Source organism: Eleutherodactylus coqui, chromosome 2 (assembly GCF_035609145.1).
Source record: "Eleutherodactylus coqui strain aEleCoq1 chromosome 2, aEleCoq1.hap1, whole genome shotgun sequence".
Lineage (NCBI taxonomy): Eukaryota > Metazoa > Chordata > Amphibia > Anura > Eleutherodactylidae > Eleutherodactylus > Eleutherodactylus coqui.
In genome coordinates, this window is record NC_089838.1 from 300,199,209 (window position 1) to 300,214,142 (window position 14,934).

Here is a 14,934-nt window from a genome sequence, read left to right on the forward strand (position 1 = left end):
ATTCTCCCCCAGCTATGGCTAGAAGTAAATTATGGGTCATATAAGAGTCTGCTTTTAAAGGGGTTTTCCAAGTAATTTCTTTTTATATAGTTTGGGGTACGAGGGACCAAATCTATATAAAAGCCAGCTATTCACTGTGGCATCTGATGGTTGATGTCACCCGGTGAGAAGATCCAGTGATGTCCCATCTAACATAGAAGCCCCAAAGCAGGTTTACAGGAAGCCACTGATGTCCCTGTTTGTGGCCTCCTATTGGCTGCAGTGGTTAAACAAACCATGTGACTGATGCCATCAAAGTAAATAAACTAGTAGTGGTGGGGAAGCAATGCAAGTAGTTTTTTTTTTTTTTTTTTTTTCCCCCCTCCCTTAAATTTTCCTTACCCCCCCCAACATTGGTGGAAGCAATCAGAAAATCCCTTTAATGCCAATATGACAATAGAACCTAATGGGTCGATCTCAAAAATACTACATGCAATATGGGGTTGTTTAGGCAACATTATTTTTGACAGATTTCCTAAATGTGCCTTTTTTTCTTAGTTTTTACCATTTTAAATTTGAGAGGTGAGAACGACATCCCAAAACTACCCTGCATGTCTTGTTTTTTTCCCCTCTTTAGATCTGATTATATTGTCTTGTCATTTTTGTGTATAGCATGCTGTACTATCCTCTAGCCTGTAGAGGGCACTGGTCAGCATGCCATACCTGGCTTATACAACAATTACTAGCTCATCTGTTGTATATCTCCTCGTTCCTCTCCCCCCTGGCCTCTGACATAAGATAAAGGGTACTGATGTCTATAAAAGGATGTTCTCCCCTACAGCACACAGTATTGAAGTTGTAGGCAAAGAACAGTAACCCACCAACCCGCTGTAATATTGGAGATGGGCCCAGGCAGTGGCAAGACTTGTGACTACCGCCATGACTACTCTGGACAAGGCTTTACACAACGCAAATCACCAGAATACCCCTTACAAACCCATAAAGTGAGTGTATAGCGTATTAAATAGACAAGGCAAAAGAGGTGACGGCTCCTATTTTACTTGTTTAATGTACAGAGGTACTGCAGAACAGATCCAGTCCAGTGCTGACAACACCATGTCTATGGTGGTCATTATGCGTGGGATTAAAAATCTCCTGCATTGGGAACCACCACTATATGTGCAGGGGGTGGACGAAAGCATGGAAACGCTGTACAAAATTAATGGGAGTTTAATCATTAGCACTGAGCTGCCCTTTTGACCCCTGCTTGGCTGAGAGCTTTTTCACCAAATTTGTGTTTACTTCACCTCTTGCCCTGCTCTGGGTGGTTTTGGGATCCAGCTGGTAACAGTAGCTGAGTGGCTCAAACCCCTGACCAATGGAACCTTGTTGCTTGGACAGGTGTTCCCTTCTGTCCATCAGCATGTGTGTCATATTACCTCCACTTAAAATCGGTCCCTACTAGAGATGAGTGAGCACCCAAATGCTCGAGTCTGTGTCATTTAAGACGAGCTTTTCGTAAAATTCGGTAGCTCTACTCGAGTAACAAACCCCATTAACTTCAATGGGAGACTCGAGCATTTTTGTATGTGGGATGTTGGGGGCTGAGTTTTTTTTTTTTTCCTTTTTCTAGGTTTGTCTCTCTCTCTCCTGCCAGACAAAAATTTGCCAATGACGCGCACTGTGGTGGGGAGGTGCCAAAAACTGGGGCGGGGTCAAACGCAGCTTGATGCTTGTTTGAGTAACGAGCACCATCGAGTACGCTAATAGTCAAACGAGCATCAAATCAAGCTCCGCAGAGTACGTTCGCTCAACTCTAGCTCCTACATGTTTTATTGAAATAGGATTTATAATCCCATGTAACTTAATGCATTTCCATATCTTTGTCCACCCTCTGTATGTGTGCGTGCAGAGACACTCACTAGCCCAGGCAGGCTATAGCAGTGGCCCTCCAGAACTACAGCTGGGAGTTGTAGTTCTGCCACAGTCCCATTGCGACAAGCCACCTTATAAGGGCAACTTAACACATTTAAATAGTGCTGACTTGGCCAACGTTTGTGCAGAGGCCCTGGTGTAGATTTTAGCCCCAAGGGTTGAAATCCACAGCATAAATTGGCGTGCTGCGCAAATGTTCTGGTCCGGCGTCAGATTTTCTGCAGGACTTGTACGATAAATGCTGTATATGAAGCCGCTCTAAACCATTTCTAGCCAAGCATTAAAGTGAGTCTATCAGTACCGGGTCCAATAGACCATGCAGGATATGTCCTCCGTCCGAGTTGCTTTAGAAGGCCAGTGTCAGCCGAGCGTATTGTAACGTATGCTCCATACGGCTGTGGTCCGATGTTACTGTCTGTTACCAGTATTTGCCTCGCCCTTCGCTCTTACTCATTTTATTTTCTACCGGGCAAACGCTGACCGTATTTGTCCAATAGAAAAAACTACGGAGGCAAAATAGGTCATGCTGTGTTTATATAATACCGCCACATTAATAGATTTACATTAGCGCCATATTACGGCCCACCACACATGGACTAAGGCCAGAGTTAAAATACACTCACCTGAAAGCGGGCTCAGGGACAATAATACCTGGATTTTCTGGCCAATCACATGACAAATAAGCAATAATCTGACTAGCTGGGAAAAAACCCCCAAAAACCTGACAAGCAAGACTCCCCATACCCCCCCCCCGTAACCCCCCGAATCTTTTCGCCCAAGTAGTCGGTTACTCGGAAAAAGCGGTGCTCCAGTGCAAAAACGTTCGCTCATCTCTAGTCCATAAAAGAGGAAACAGACCTTTAGGCCAGATTCCCACAAGGCTGTGTGTGTTTATGAGCACTATTGTGGTTTTTACGGTACTTTTTGCATGCGCACAAACCTGCAGCCACAGCCGTGTACATTGAAATGGCTAATGAGTTTCATATCTATTTCCTTGGGCAGAGGTGCAGGAAAATGGAACACGCTGCACTTTTTTTTTTTGCATGACAGCATTGCGCACACAAAGTATGCATTTGTAAACGAACCCATTGAAATCCATAAGAGGAATGCAAACCAGAAAGCAGCTCCTCTGCAATCGCTCCCATGCAAGGACCGGCTGGAAGCCACAACGATGCACAGGCAAATGGAGAAAATGTCCATGATGAAGGGGAAACATGGAAGATGGCACGCACTCTGTTGCGTCATGTCTGTCTGGGTCATCTAAGACTGCAAGCTTTTAACCCAACGCTGGACTTTCTCCATTTTTCTTGTGCATTGAAATCAATGCGTTCGAATCACTGAGTACGGCGCACGTGAATCCGGCCTTACAGACAGATCAAAAGGACATAATGCCCAATTTGCCCCCTATCCACTCCCACAAAGACAGACTTTAAGGGAAACCTATCAGCATGTTAATTTTGCACAAAGCACAGGGAGCCTGCCCTGGCACAGGAATGTACGGTGCGCCCGTGTACGTGTTATTCTAAAACGCTCTAACGCCATATGTTGAAGCTTGATTGTGAATGGCGCTCCAAGTCACAATGCCAGCGCAGTGCCTCCCCCGTGACTCGGAAGGCCCTTTGGAGTCAAAGTTCAAAGTAAATGTATTGTGAAGCACCACGGAGTTTCAGAAGAACACGTACACGGGCGCCCTGTACATATCTGCCTCGGGCTCCAGCTCCCTGTGGTTTGGGCACACTAAACATGGTGAAGGGTTTCCTCCTACAGGAACTTCTGGGCAAAACTCACACTATGGCGTGGAGTAGGTGTCCATGGCATCTAATTGGGTCATGGCTTTAATTCTACAGAGAACCCCAGACAAATGAGGGTAACCGCACCAGATTTCCTTTGAAAGCAACCCTCTTAGCCTTGACAAACACAGATGGCAGCACCGCTTCTCTGACTACCCAGTGCACACCAGTAGTGTAAGACACTACATGCTGCTCCGATTGGTCAGCACCACTCATGTGGACAGCATTGGCCAATCAGAGCAGTGCGTAGTGTCTTATACTAATGGTACATCATCAGGTAGACAGAGAAGCTTATGCAGTCATCTTCATCCAGGTAAAGATAATCCAGTCCGGGACAAAGGGTGTGTATATATTACCTGCTGCTGTTCCTTTGATACGCTGGTTCACGATCCCATCCTCTGCCATCCAAGATGGCCACCGCAATCTTGTAGCTACCTAATGCATACCGTACAGTGCGCTCTGATTGGCCAGAACTGTCCATGTGAGCAATGCTGCCCAATCAGAAAAGCATGTATAGTGCATTGATAGTCCAAGGCTGCATTTACATGGGAGAGTTCCAGACAAGAACACCATTTATTTACATGACTGATAGGCCGAGATAGAAAAACTGAAGAATGCCCTATTTTGGGGAGATTCTGCTCCAGGATCACCCATTATTTCCACCTCACTCATGTATATGTGATTTCCATTTGAATGCAATTCTCAACTTTTTACTAGCAAGTGCAGCGATGCCACACATCTATCATCACAAGTATAAAAACCAACGATTTACAAGTGCAGTATTGGTCTGAGTGGCCTACAAATGCACTGTGTGGCTTCGGGAGAGTCTGAAGCTTGCAATGGTCTCAGCAGGCTGAAACCAGGCTCAGAAGCCCGTGGCTCGGCCCGGGTAATATAACAACCCCCTGGTCCTAGCACAAAATAATGTCCTGAAACCAGAGAGTCACTTTAACCTTTTAACGGCACAGGATGTAAACTGTGACCTATTGCCGGTTGTCACCGACAGCTGGCCTCCTGCTGCAACAGCGGGGATCGATGCTCTCATTGATCCAGACTCTTAACCCATGAAGTACTACAATCAATGTGCATCAAGGCATGTAAGGGACTCACAGGTAGCACGCTGCCTCTGTGATGTCGTCGTGGAGGGCTGATGGGTTGCCATAGCAACTGAACTCCACACACTGGTGTCTGGGCCTGCGATCAGTATTATGTGTGATAATTCCTTGCACTACAGAAGTGCCGTAATGCATCACAACGATCAGAGCACCTATATTTAAGGTCCCCCCAAAAAAAACAAAACCAAAAAACCCCTTTTTGCGCACTTTTCCCTGTTTGGTATTATCGTATCGGTAACGACCTGTACAATAAATTGAACACACTATCCACGGCACAGCAAAAACTGAAAAAATTCAATAAAAGTGATTTAAAAAAAAGCCGTGCGTAAACCAAAATGGTACCAATAAAAACTACGGCTCATTAAGCAAAGAAGCCGCCCTCACAGAGGTCTTATGGGACTTTGAAGGCAACAATGTTAAAAAAATAAATAAAAAAAAAAAGGGAGGGGGGGGGGGGAGGGGAGGGGGTTTAATATGTGGAGAGGAAAATCCCCAGAAAAATCGCTGTGTCCTTTGGGCCAAAATAGGCCGTATCCTTAAGGGGTCAAGGTTGTTGTCCAGATGTAATCTACCGATGGGCCTATCCATAGCATAGGCCATCAATAGCAGATTGGTGGGGCTCCACTGCCCAAGACCTTCGCCGATCAGCTGTTTTCTGGGCCGATGTGCTCAAGTACCGAGCGGACGGCAGCAGACTTGGTCTTACAGGCAAAGCTTCTATTCATTGGAAACTTGGCCTGCAACAGCAAACCTAGCCACTAGGGGGAAGTCTGCTGTCTGCTTCCTGCAGAAATCAGCTCTGTGCACAAGCGCAGCATCCCAGAGGACAGCAGACCTCCGCTGATCTACTTTTCATGGCCTATTCTGCAGAGTGTCCATCAAGAGTTTGCAGAGTATAACAATTGTATCCATCGTGTCTCTTTCATTTACGGCGCTTCAAGTATGTTTCGTAATACACATTATTTCTGCAGCGTTTTTAAAACCTTGGGGGAAGAACATTTTTTTTCTAATATCGCCCTGTGCGCTCAGCGTCTCCAGCAGCCTTTATCTCACAAAAAATATACAAACACACCATAAAGACGCCGTTCCCAGAGCGATGCTGAATTCGCTAAATGCTGCAAGTAGACCTAACATCCGGCTGCAGCATTCCCGATCCTAAAAACACTCATTGAAATGTTGTGCGTAAATCTAAGCTAAGGGCGTTTTAACATTTGATGTACATTTTCCGCAGTGGATTTTGAGGCAGATCTGCAGCAGACTACATCCCTTCTTTTGAAGAGGGTGGAAGCTGCTGTGGATCAGTGTCAAATTCTGAGGATTTTGGTGCAGATCCGCATCAAAAAGAGTAACGGCACTTTTTATAAACTCTTGACATATCAGAACGCCATGTCAAAAGTTTTGATCAGTGGGTGTCCGAGACCCTGCTGATCGCTTCAGCAGTCTTCTATGCAGCACTCAGGTGAGCGCCGCAGCCCCCTCATTACAGATCAGCAGAGTCAACAGCAGAACCGGCCATGATCAAAAATTTGTGAAAGATTTATAAAAATTTACTGTAACCCTGTAGAAGCCGCGGCGCAAAATATGCTGTGGATCTTCACCAAAATCCACTATATGTGCACGCAGCCTCCGCTTGCTGGCAGCTATGGGTCTTCTCACCAACATGCTTACAGACTGCAGCAGCCAATGACAGAGTTCAGCAATCAGTCGCTGAGCTCTGTCATTGGCTGCAGCAGCCTGTCTACAGGTTGTCACAAGCTGCTGCAGCCTGTAAACACTATGTCAGTGAGGAGACCCAGAGCCACCGTCCAGGGACTTGCGGGGACCAAGGAGAGTATAACTTGCATTTTATCAGTAGCAGCACATGCAGATAGGACTATGAAGTAGTCCTGGATATTCATGAGCTGCAGGCTAACTACACCCACTCTGTCCTCCAGTCACTGGCTGACTGCTGTCTGCCTATAGAGAGAGCTGCCAATCACTGGCTGGAGGATGGGTGTGGCTAGTGTGCAGCTCATGAATATTTAGGACTACTCCTGGGTGCTATTAACAAAATGCAAGTTTCTCCAAAGCTACTGCACAGATACACACGGCAGTCATATCACTGTAATCAGTGTGACTTGTACTATCTTTCAGTGAGGGCTGCAAAAAGATGGTGACTGGTTCCCTTTAAGTATTTGCAACCATCAGTAAAGAAGCAGGTTACGTACGTTAAGCATCCTTCATATCTGAACGCAACAATAACCAGCATGTCATGTCAAGATGTTACAGTTTCGAGAGATCCATCCGGGACAAGTGAGGCAATCCTGGATTACACCGCAGGCTATAATAAGCACTGTGTATAAACTACTGCTTTCCCAATACTTCAGTGTGAGTCGTGTAAGTGCTGTATGGTTGGCTGCATTTTCTCTGGTTGCATCCAGGAGGCGCCAAAGATCCAACGAGAGAGAGAGAGAAAGAAAGAAAGAGAGATGGTTTTGTTGTATATCATGCATCCCACAGTCACAAAAAAGTGCAGAGAGGGCTCGTTCCCTCAGTATACAGGATTGTTTATTACAAAATGTCCTTGCAAAACCTGTTCACCCTTTAAGTGCAGTCTCTGCAGAGCTTCGCTCTAACAATGTAATGCTCTGCCACTCCTCCGTTCATCCACGCTGAGGGGGGTAAAAGGGAATCTGTGGGGGGGAGGGGGTGATTTTACTTGTCACTCCAAATGACACATACATACATATAATATATATATTTATATATATTTATATATTGTAATTTTTTTTTTTCCGATAGGGGCTCAAGTCCAGGTGAACAGGCATGACTCTAACATTCGCTCATCAGCAACCCAACCGCCTCCACTCTGTGGAAAGAGGGGGGGGGGAGGAGGCAGAGATCCACTCGCCAAATATTTCCCCTGTCCGTAGAAAGAATTCAAAACATTACCAAAAAATGTGCAGGGTTTTTATACAAGGGGAGGAAGATGATGAGGAAGAGGATGGCTGGAGGTGTGGGGAGAGGTCAGCTCATCATTTCATTACTGTTGGGGCCGCAGGTTGAATTTTTCATTGAGTCGTTGACTTCTCGTCGGAAGGCTGAAAGATTCTGCGTAAACCTGTAGAGAAGAGAAGGGACAGAGACAAGTCAGGGCGTATATTCGTATATTCCATAGAAGCCACTGCTGTGTACTGCGTACGCCGTAATGTAACCAAAGAAGATGATAATACACGGATCACTTGTATTTAAAGGGTTTAGAAAAACATGGCCACAGGGTTCTGTCTGGTGTTGCCGTTGAGCTCCATTGAAGGGAGTAGTGCTGAGCTGCAATACCACACACAACCTGTGGACAGCAATGGCGTCGTTCTTGGGAGTGTGTTGATTTGACCCTGTGACTCTCATACTTCCATGAGCAAAGCCTGACTGATACGGGATGAAAAAAAATAGCAATTGTTTTGACCTTAGATAAAATGGATATAAACCCTGTCCTATGTCTGTGACAGAGCAGAGTATGAAGCAGGTTCAGGAGATGACAACCGCCGCAAACAGCTGCGATCAGGGTTTTTTTTGACAGCTTACATGCCTGGTAATTCCCCCCTCTGACTCACCACTGCCCCCCCCCATGTAATGCGATCGTGGAATGCCCATGGTGGCCATGGCAGCCCAGGGCCTAGTGAAGGCTTGCAGGGCTGTCATGTATTCTACCATATCTGCTCCTTTCAAATGTACAATGAGTAGAGCGTTTAGAACAACGTGTTACGCTACCTTTACGCTACTAACCTGTCTCTGTTTTTTGTGAGTAGGTTCCCCTCAATTCCTTCCATTAAGTTCTCGAAGCATAAATGCATGGCTTGCTGCTTCTCCGGGGGCTGGCTGCTGACAATGCTTCTCCGAAGGTCCGAGAAATACTAACAGACAAAAGGCATTCAAGTTGGCGGACGAAGGACCATAATAAATTGTATGATGTGTAAATTAGCTATATACTGGTTACCTTCTCATTGAGGAGGATCAGTCCTAACAATGGCCGGCTCATTGACCACTGATTTCGGCAGTCTTCAAAGATAATGATATTGAGAACAGTGGAAAGCATCTGGGGGGGAAGAAGTAAGAAAGTAGAAATGGAAATTAAAGATCATGCATAAAACATACAGAGGCCCCATTAAGAGCCGAGGCCATAGTTTTTGACGGGATAAATAGTGCCGGATGCGGATTCAAAATCCGTCTTGCGTCTAATTTACACTTTAGATTTTTTTTTTTTTAACGCAGCTTATGAGATGTCTATCAATTCTATTTTCTTTGCCGTTCTTGTACTACGCTGCACGCAAATTGGCAGCAGAAAATATGCAGCGTATCCGCCATGCGAGAACATTGGCTTATAAGTCAATGGAGTCCACTGGGCGCTGCAGGGGTTTGTCTCCTGAGGGATCCAGCGCTGTGTATTGGTTTGCAATGATAACAAACCAGGACACAGACCTGAGTACGGCCGAACACACATCCACTTAAATTAGCTTTAAACGGGTTTACTTCCATCTTGTAAAGTGGACTAATCCTGAGACTGAAGGGTACGCAGCACTGAACGAGCTGTGTCCCCTTCTAAGTCTTCCCAGCATAGCAGTGCAGGGATCTCCAGCCAGTCCCATTCACTTGAATGTGGCCTCGTGTTTTCTGATATGGTTATACATCTTGTTGACTTTTATCATGTTTATAATTTGCAATAGGGAGGCAACAATCGTATCTATTGATAGTGTATATATATTTGACCTCTCACTATATCTTTGATCCTTCTCTGCCATGTCCCCGGCAGTGGGATGAATCCCTACCAAAATAGTGGTTAGGGTCTCGCCCATTGTAATAGGGTATGTACTGCATGATGGATGTGTCACCTGTTGGATCATCTCCGGGTGCTGCTGCATGATGTGGAGGAAGCGTTCACTCTCCTGCGGCGGCGGCGCTCCCCGTTTCTTACCACTGCGAGATAGCTGTTTAAAGAGGTATGTGACTATGTGGTCCAGGCATGAGCAGCACCCTGTGCACACCATGGTGTCTGTGAACACAAGACACGGTCCATCAGAAAATGACACAAAATAAGGAGATTACAAGGAAAAAGTAAGCAGGACCTGCCTTACCCAGAGCTGTGAGGCCCTCGGAGATGGAGGAGAGAATGTACATGATGACATGTGGCTCCAGGCTGGCGATGAAAGACATGTGATCCTGAGTCAGCACCTCCAGGAGCGAATAATATGACTGACTGAGCTTCGGATAATCCTACAAAACAGAAGACCCCAACTTCAGAAACCCAAACATAAGACTGTAATCTCACGAGTAGAACGGCCAATCACATGTGAGTGTAATGTAACGCCGCAGAGTCCGGAGCTGCGGACAGACTTGTTGGTACGGCAACATTCTGCCACGTTTCACTACAAATGCACCATTAACGAGGGTCCGTCAGCTCTAACATGTCTGTTTTAGTAAATACTTGTCTCTTATATATCTGTGCTGTTCCACTGTTATTCCTCCTGGAAATGTATGAGTGGGCCGTCTCCTTGCGCAGTCTGACAATGTTTAATTAGTGCCATGTCAAGCTATGCAAGAAGACTGTCCGATAATCCAGGATATCTAATAATCTGTCAGCCATCTGGTCCCAAAATCGCTGCATTAAGCCGTTTAAGGGTTAAGCAAATTAAAGTCTTTTTTTCATCCCTGCATTTCAAGAGCAAAAACATGTTTCCATCAATGTATCTGCGTGAGGTCTGGGTTTTTCTGGGAGGAGTTGTATGTTCCGTCCATTTCGGCAGTACAAATAATTTTTTGTTTAACTTTTATTTTATTCTGAGAGAAAATGCCAAAAAAGCAGCATTTCCACCATTGCCATTTAAACTTCTTCGTTGCAATCGGAGCGCTTAATCATGTGAACGGAGAGCAGCCACGAAGATGTTGTGGCTAGTATTCGAGAGTTTGCTGCTCCCCCTCCCTTTTGCCAGCCGTCTCCCATAGGAGTCTACGGGAGCTGCCGGCTTTGTGCCGTCAACACACAGCACTTGTCCTATCTTTTGACCGAGAGAAATCTCGGTGTCAAAAAAACGCGCCTATTACGCTATCTTTTGCCACGCGATTATTTTCGGTGCGTCAAAAAAAAAAAAAAAAAAAGGGAAAAAACCTTCATCTCAAAGAACCCTTAGGAAACCATTGCTTCTTTTAGATGCAATTTTTGGACGTGCCTACTTTGCGTCAAAATGACTCTAACACTGTTTACTGTGTTAAAGGGGTTTCCCAGAGAGAATAATGTTGATTACCTATCCTCAAGCTAGGTCATCAACAGTTGATTGGCTGGGGTCTGTCGATCAGGACCCCGACCGATCAGCTGATTGTGTGCCCGGTAACAGTGCCGCAATTACACAGGTGTCAGAGCAGAAGTCTCTGCTCCAACCTCTGAAGTGGCCAATGCTTGTAACTGCAGGCACGGCTCGCTTTAATCCGTGCACCTGCTATTTACCGCGCTTGGTCACTACAGGGTTAAAGAAGTGTTACTATAATGTCAACCTTTATATCATTAAACATTCCACGGAAGGAGACATTTGTGGTAGAAGGCATAACAGTCAGAAGAGAATTACCAGCAGATCACTGTGTGGCACAGACAGCAGTAGTTTGACGAAGGTCTGAAGAGCATTATCCAGAGCTTCATCACCGTACAGGCGGAAGACCCCGAAATTGACGTAGCTACCACTGAGAGCAGCTTTTAGCACCGAGAAACATATGGAGATTCCTTTCAACTTCAGTACGTAGAGCTGCTCCTTCGGAAGCTCGCCCAGAGTCAGGATCCTATTACCTGATGGTGAAAATGATGTGCGTACATTAACCCCAGAACAGCTGGAAAGACAACATGACAAGGTTCATCAGAAAGAGGACATTAGGCGACGTACCGTAAGTTGTGATCATTTTGCTGGTCTCTCGGAAGAGAAGAATGCCATTTGGAGACGAGACGTCAAATTGTAACCTCTGCGACCTGCAGGGGAAGACAGATATGTACCTAAAGGTCACTGACGGGTCAAGAAAGAAGTAAGAAGATGGAAATGGAATAAAAAACAAACCTGTTGTGTACCAGCTCTGCCATGAGCTTCAGGATGGGCGTGGTGCAGGCCGGGTCGTGGAACCAGAGCTCTAGCGCTCTCTGCAGGATGGGCATGTATGCTGGGTATCTGAGGAGGGCTAAGGAACAACATGGCCATCTCTTCTGAATGTCCACAGGAATCTCCTGACTAGATTGTGGTGGACTGGTTTTATCTTGCATCATCAATTCCTATAATGCGGCACTGGTCTTGCGTATGATGATGGATTTCAGGAACCCCATCGATAAGATCATGCTGCCTCAACTGCAGGTCCCACGATTCTTATGAATGAAGATTAAGCCCTGGAGGACCAGGCTATTCTGGCCATCAGGACCCACAGAATTTTTGGATTGTTCTTCTTGCCATACTGCAATACAGCAAAGCAGCAACTTTTGCTTTTTGCAGGGCAAGTTGTAGTTTCTAAGCCTACCATTTGTTACAGTTCACGGCTGTCATCTTAATCTCCTTCCACTGCTGATGACTGTGTAAAGCACGTCCTTCTCTTCGTTCCTGCTGACCCCTGGCTCCAGTGTCTGCCCAGTCTGTGTTGGTTGTCCCGAATCGTGTGCACCTACCCATGCTAAATCTTCCACGTCAAACATGAGGAATCCCTGGCTATATCACGCACCCTTCAATTGGGAAAGGATCAGGGTTTCCAAGCCTTTGGTCCAGCTATTTCATTTATATTGACTTCTCGTTTAGGTTTCTGGCTATATCGGACTTCTCTACATTCTCCACTCCTGACCTCTGCTTATTGTATTGACCATTCCGCTGTCTGCCCCGACCTCTGGCCTGCTGAGCCTGTTCTGTGTGTCTTGATCTCTGAAGTTAGGCTGCCTGTCCACCGGCAAGATGTCATAGCAAGATCGCATGACACGCTTTCCATAGGATAACTATGGAAAGCGCAGCCCAACGTCCACGAGTGGAGAATAATAGCGATTCTCCGCTCGAGTCATTAAAATCGCGGCATGCTGCAATTCTCCGCGGTGAGCCTATCACATAGATAGGCTCATCGTGGAGACCTTACAGTGCCCTCCCCCGCGGCAAAATATTGCTAAGTCTGTGGACAGGCGCCTTACGCTACCTACCGTGACCTGGATTGGTCTGACTACGCCTCTGTTCACATGCTTAGGGCTATTGTGTCAGCAGCCATGTTACTGGAACCATTTCCAGTGCAATAGCCTGGGGACCCAACAGCGTAGCTCAGATCCCAACTGGTGGGGTGAAAGGATGAAGACAAGGGTTACTAAGGCGTCACCTCTGAATCTGGACTAAAACCAAACCAGTGTGTGGCACAGCGGGCTCCCATGGACTGATAGCGGCACCATTCTTATTACTCTGATTTTCACCCCATAATGGAACGTTCATTGAACATTATCTTTTATAATTACATTATATTGGAATACTTCTATATTGTCACTATGTAGAGAAATATGACAAGACAGACCTGGGGACCTTCATCTGGTCTAGGGTGTCCACAGAGTGATGCTAGTCTCGACAATTAGGTTGCTGGGGCAACCACTGAATGATTGTTCGCTTTTGCATGATGCAAAGATTATGTGAACGATACTTGTACTACGTGTAGAAGGGCCCCAAGTCACGCCATCCGCAGACAGGAACAATATACATGATTATGAGCGGTTTGATGGATCTCAAGACCAGCGATACTGCAGCATTAGGTGTCAATGTATATTTGTATACCCCAACTATCCTAAAGCTGAATTCGGAAACATTCAGGATACATCCAGTCAAACAGCATCATGAAGCTGCTCTTAGCATTGAATGCAAAGGCGATTCCTCTCAGATCTCTCACCAGTCCAACCAGACTCCTCTATAAAAAAAAAAAAAAAGAAGAAGAGAATGTCAAGGGTTATCGTCAATGCCCAACCCCATTTTTTAAAATTCTAAATGGTAACTGCCACTAGAAGGTGTTTACTGTATACCGATTATACATTGGATTTGCTATTACAGTATGCAGTGAGCTGCCCCTAGTAGCCAACAATATCATTTAACCCTTTCCAATCCACTGTCTGACCTCTGTAAACATTATGATTTAAGGCTGTACTGCTCCGATGTTGGAAGACATCAATCGGGGTTCTCTTACTGTATATTGCCAGCCTCTCTGCTGTCAGAGCCTATCCAACGTGTCACCTCATGCAGTACTGGCTTTAGCCAGCATATAGCGCTGTTGTATAACGGCAGAAAAAGAGTAAGCCCCCTAGGAAAACCAGGATACAAATTGGATTGGAAAGGGTTAAAATGACCATATCCTGCATTTATCAGTAGTTTTTCCAGCTGCAGACAATCTCTAATTCTCAGTCTTCCCTGAGCTGGTTAATGTAAAGTAGCTGCTATGATGTCTCCATACAATGTGCACATAGAAAAGAAGTTCTCCTGCTCTCCTATCTCTATAGCACATCTTCATACATAACATCAGCATAGAGGACATTATACAACGGTACTGAGCAGTGCATATGTGGTTTCAGTAACTGTAAAACAGTAAACCCTATTAGCTACAGCAGGACAACTGTGTGAGTTTATCTGATTCTCTCTCGGTGCAGCAGCTTCCTCCTCCTCCTCCTCCTCTCCATAGACTTCTATGAGCAGCATGAGAACCCCCCGTTATTTGTCTTCGTGTCTCTGCTACTAGAGCTGGGTTTTACATGACAACACCCAGTGGACTGCAAATTAGAAGGAAGGTAGACCCCTAGTGAACTGCACTTGAATCATTTTTCAACACAAAAACATTTTAGGTAATTAAAGTGATTATCACATAAGCACAGATTTGAAAAGTCATTGACCATTTAAAGGCCATGGAAACCTTTGTGTAAGAAAAATCAATACACAAATATCTTAGCAAGTCCCTGCAGAAAAAAAAATGATGCACTAATTAGTTTTTTTTTTCTTGCATTGAGCTTACCTTCTCATGCATTTAGAAAGCTTCATACTTTGCTTGCAGGCTCTTCTACATTTAAGTTTCTGGCTTGGGGAAAGGAAGGGGGGTGTTCCCAGCACTGATCTCTCTCA

At 45.5% G+C, this 14,934-nt stretch overlaps 1 protein-coding gene across 1 annotated transcript in view; it reads right to left on the bottom strand.

Annotated features, from left to right (window-relative positions):
- Window positions 1-7,348: 7,348 nt before the first annotated feature.
- XPO7 (exportin 7) overlaps window positions 7,349-14,934 on the bottom strand; it is a 46,004-nt gene continuing 38,418 nt past the window's right edge. Inside the window, exons 20-28 of the mRNA XM_066593483.1 lie at window positions 13,650-13,738; window positions 11,890-11,997; window positions 11,722-11,804; window positions 11,413-11,627; window positions 9,928-10,066; window positions 9,685-9,845; window positions 8,793-8,891; window positions 8,582-8,709; window positions 7,349-7,919 (exon numbers count right to left, since the gene is read on the bottom strand). Coding sequence (XP_066449580.1) covers window positions 7,826-7,919; window positions 8,582-8,709; window positions 8,793-8,891; window positions 9,685-9,845; window positions 9,928-10,066; window positions 11,413-11,627; window positions 11,722-11,804; window positions 11,890-11,997; window positions 13,650-13,738 — 1,116 coding nt within the window. The 3' untranslated portion in view covers window positions 7,349-7,825. The remainder of the gene's footprint in view (window positions 7,920-8,581; window positions 8,710-8,792; window positions 8,892-9,684; window positions 9,846-9,927; window positions 10,067-11,412; window positions 11,628-11,721; window positions 11,805-11,889; window positions 11,998-13,649; window positions 13,739-14,934) is intronic.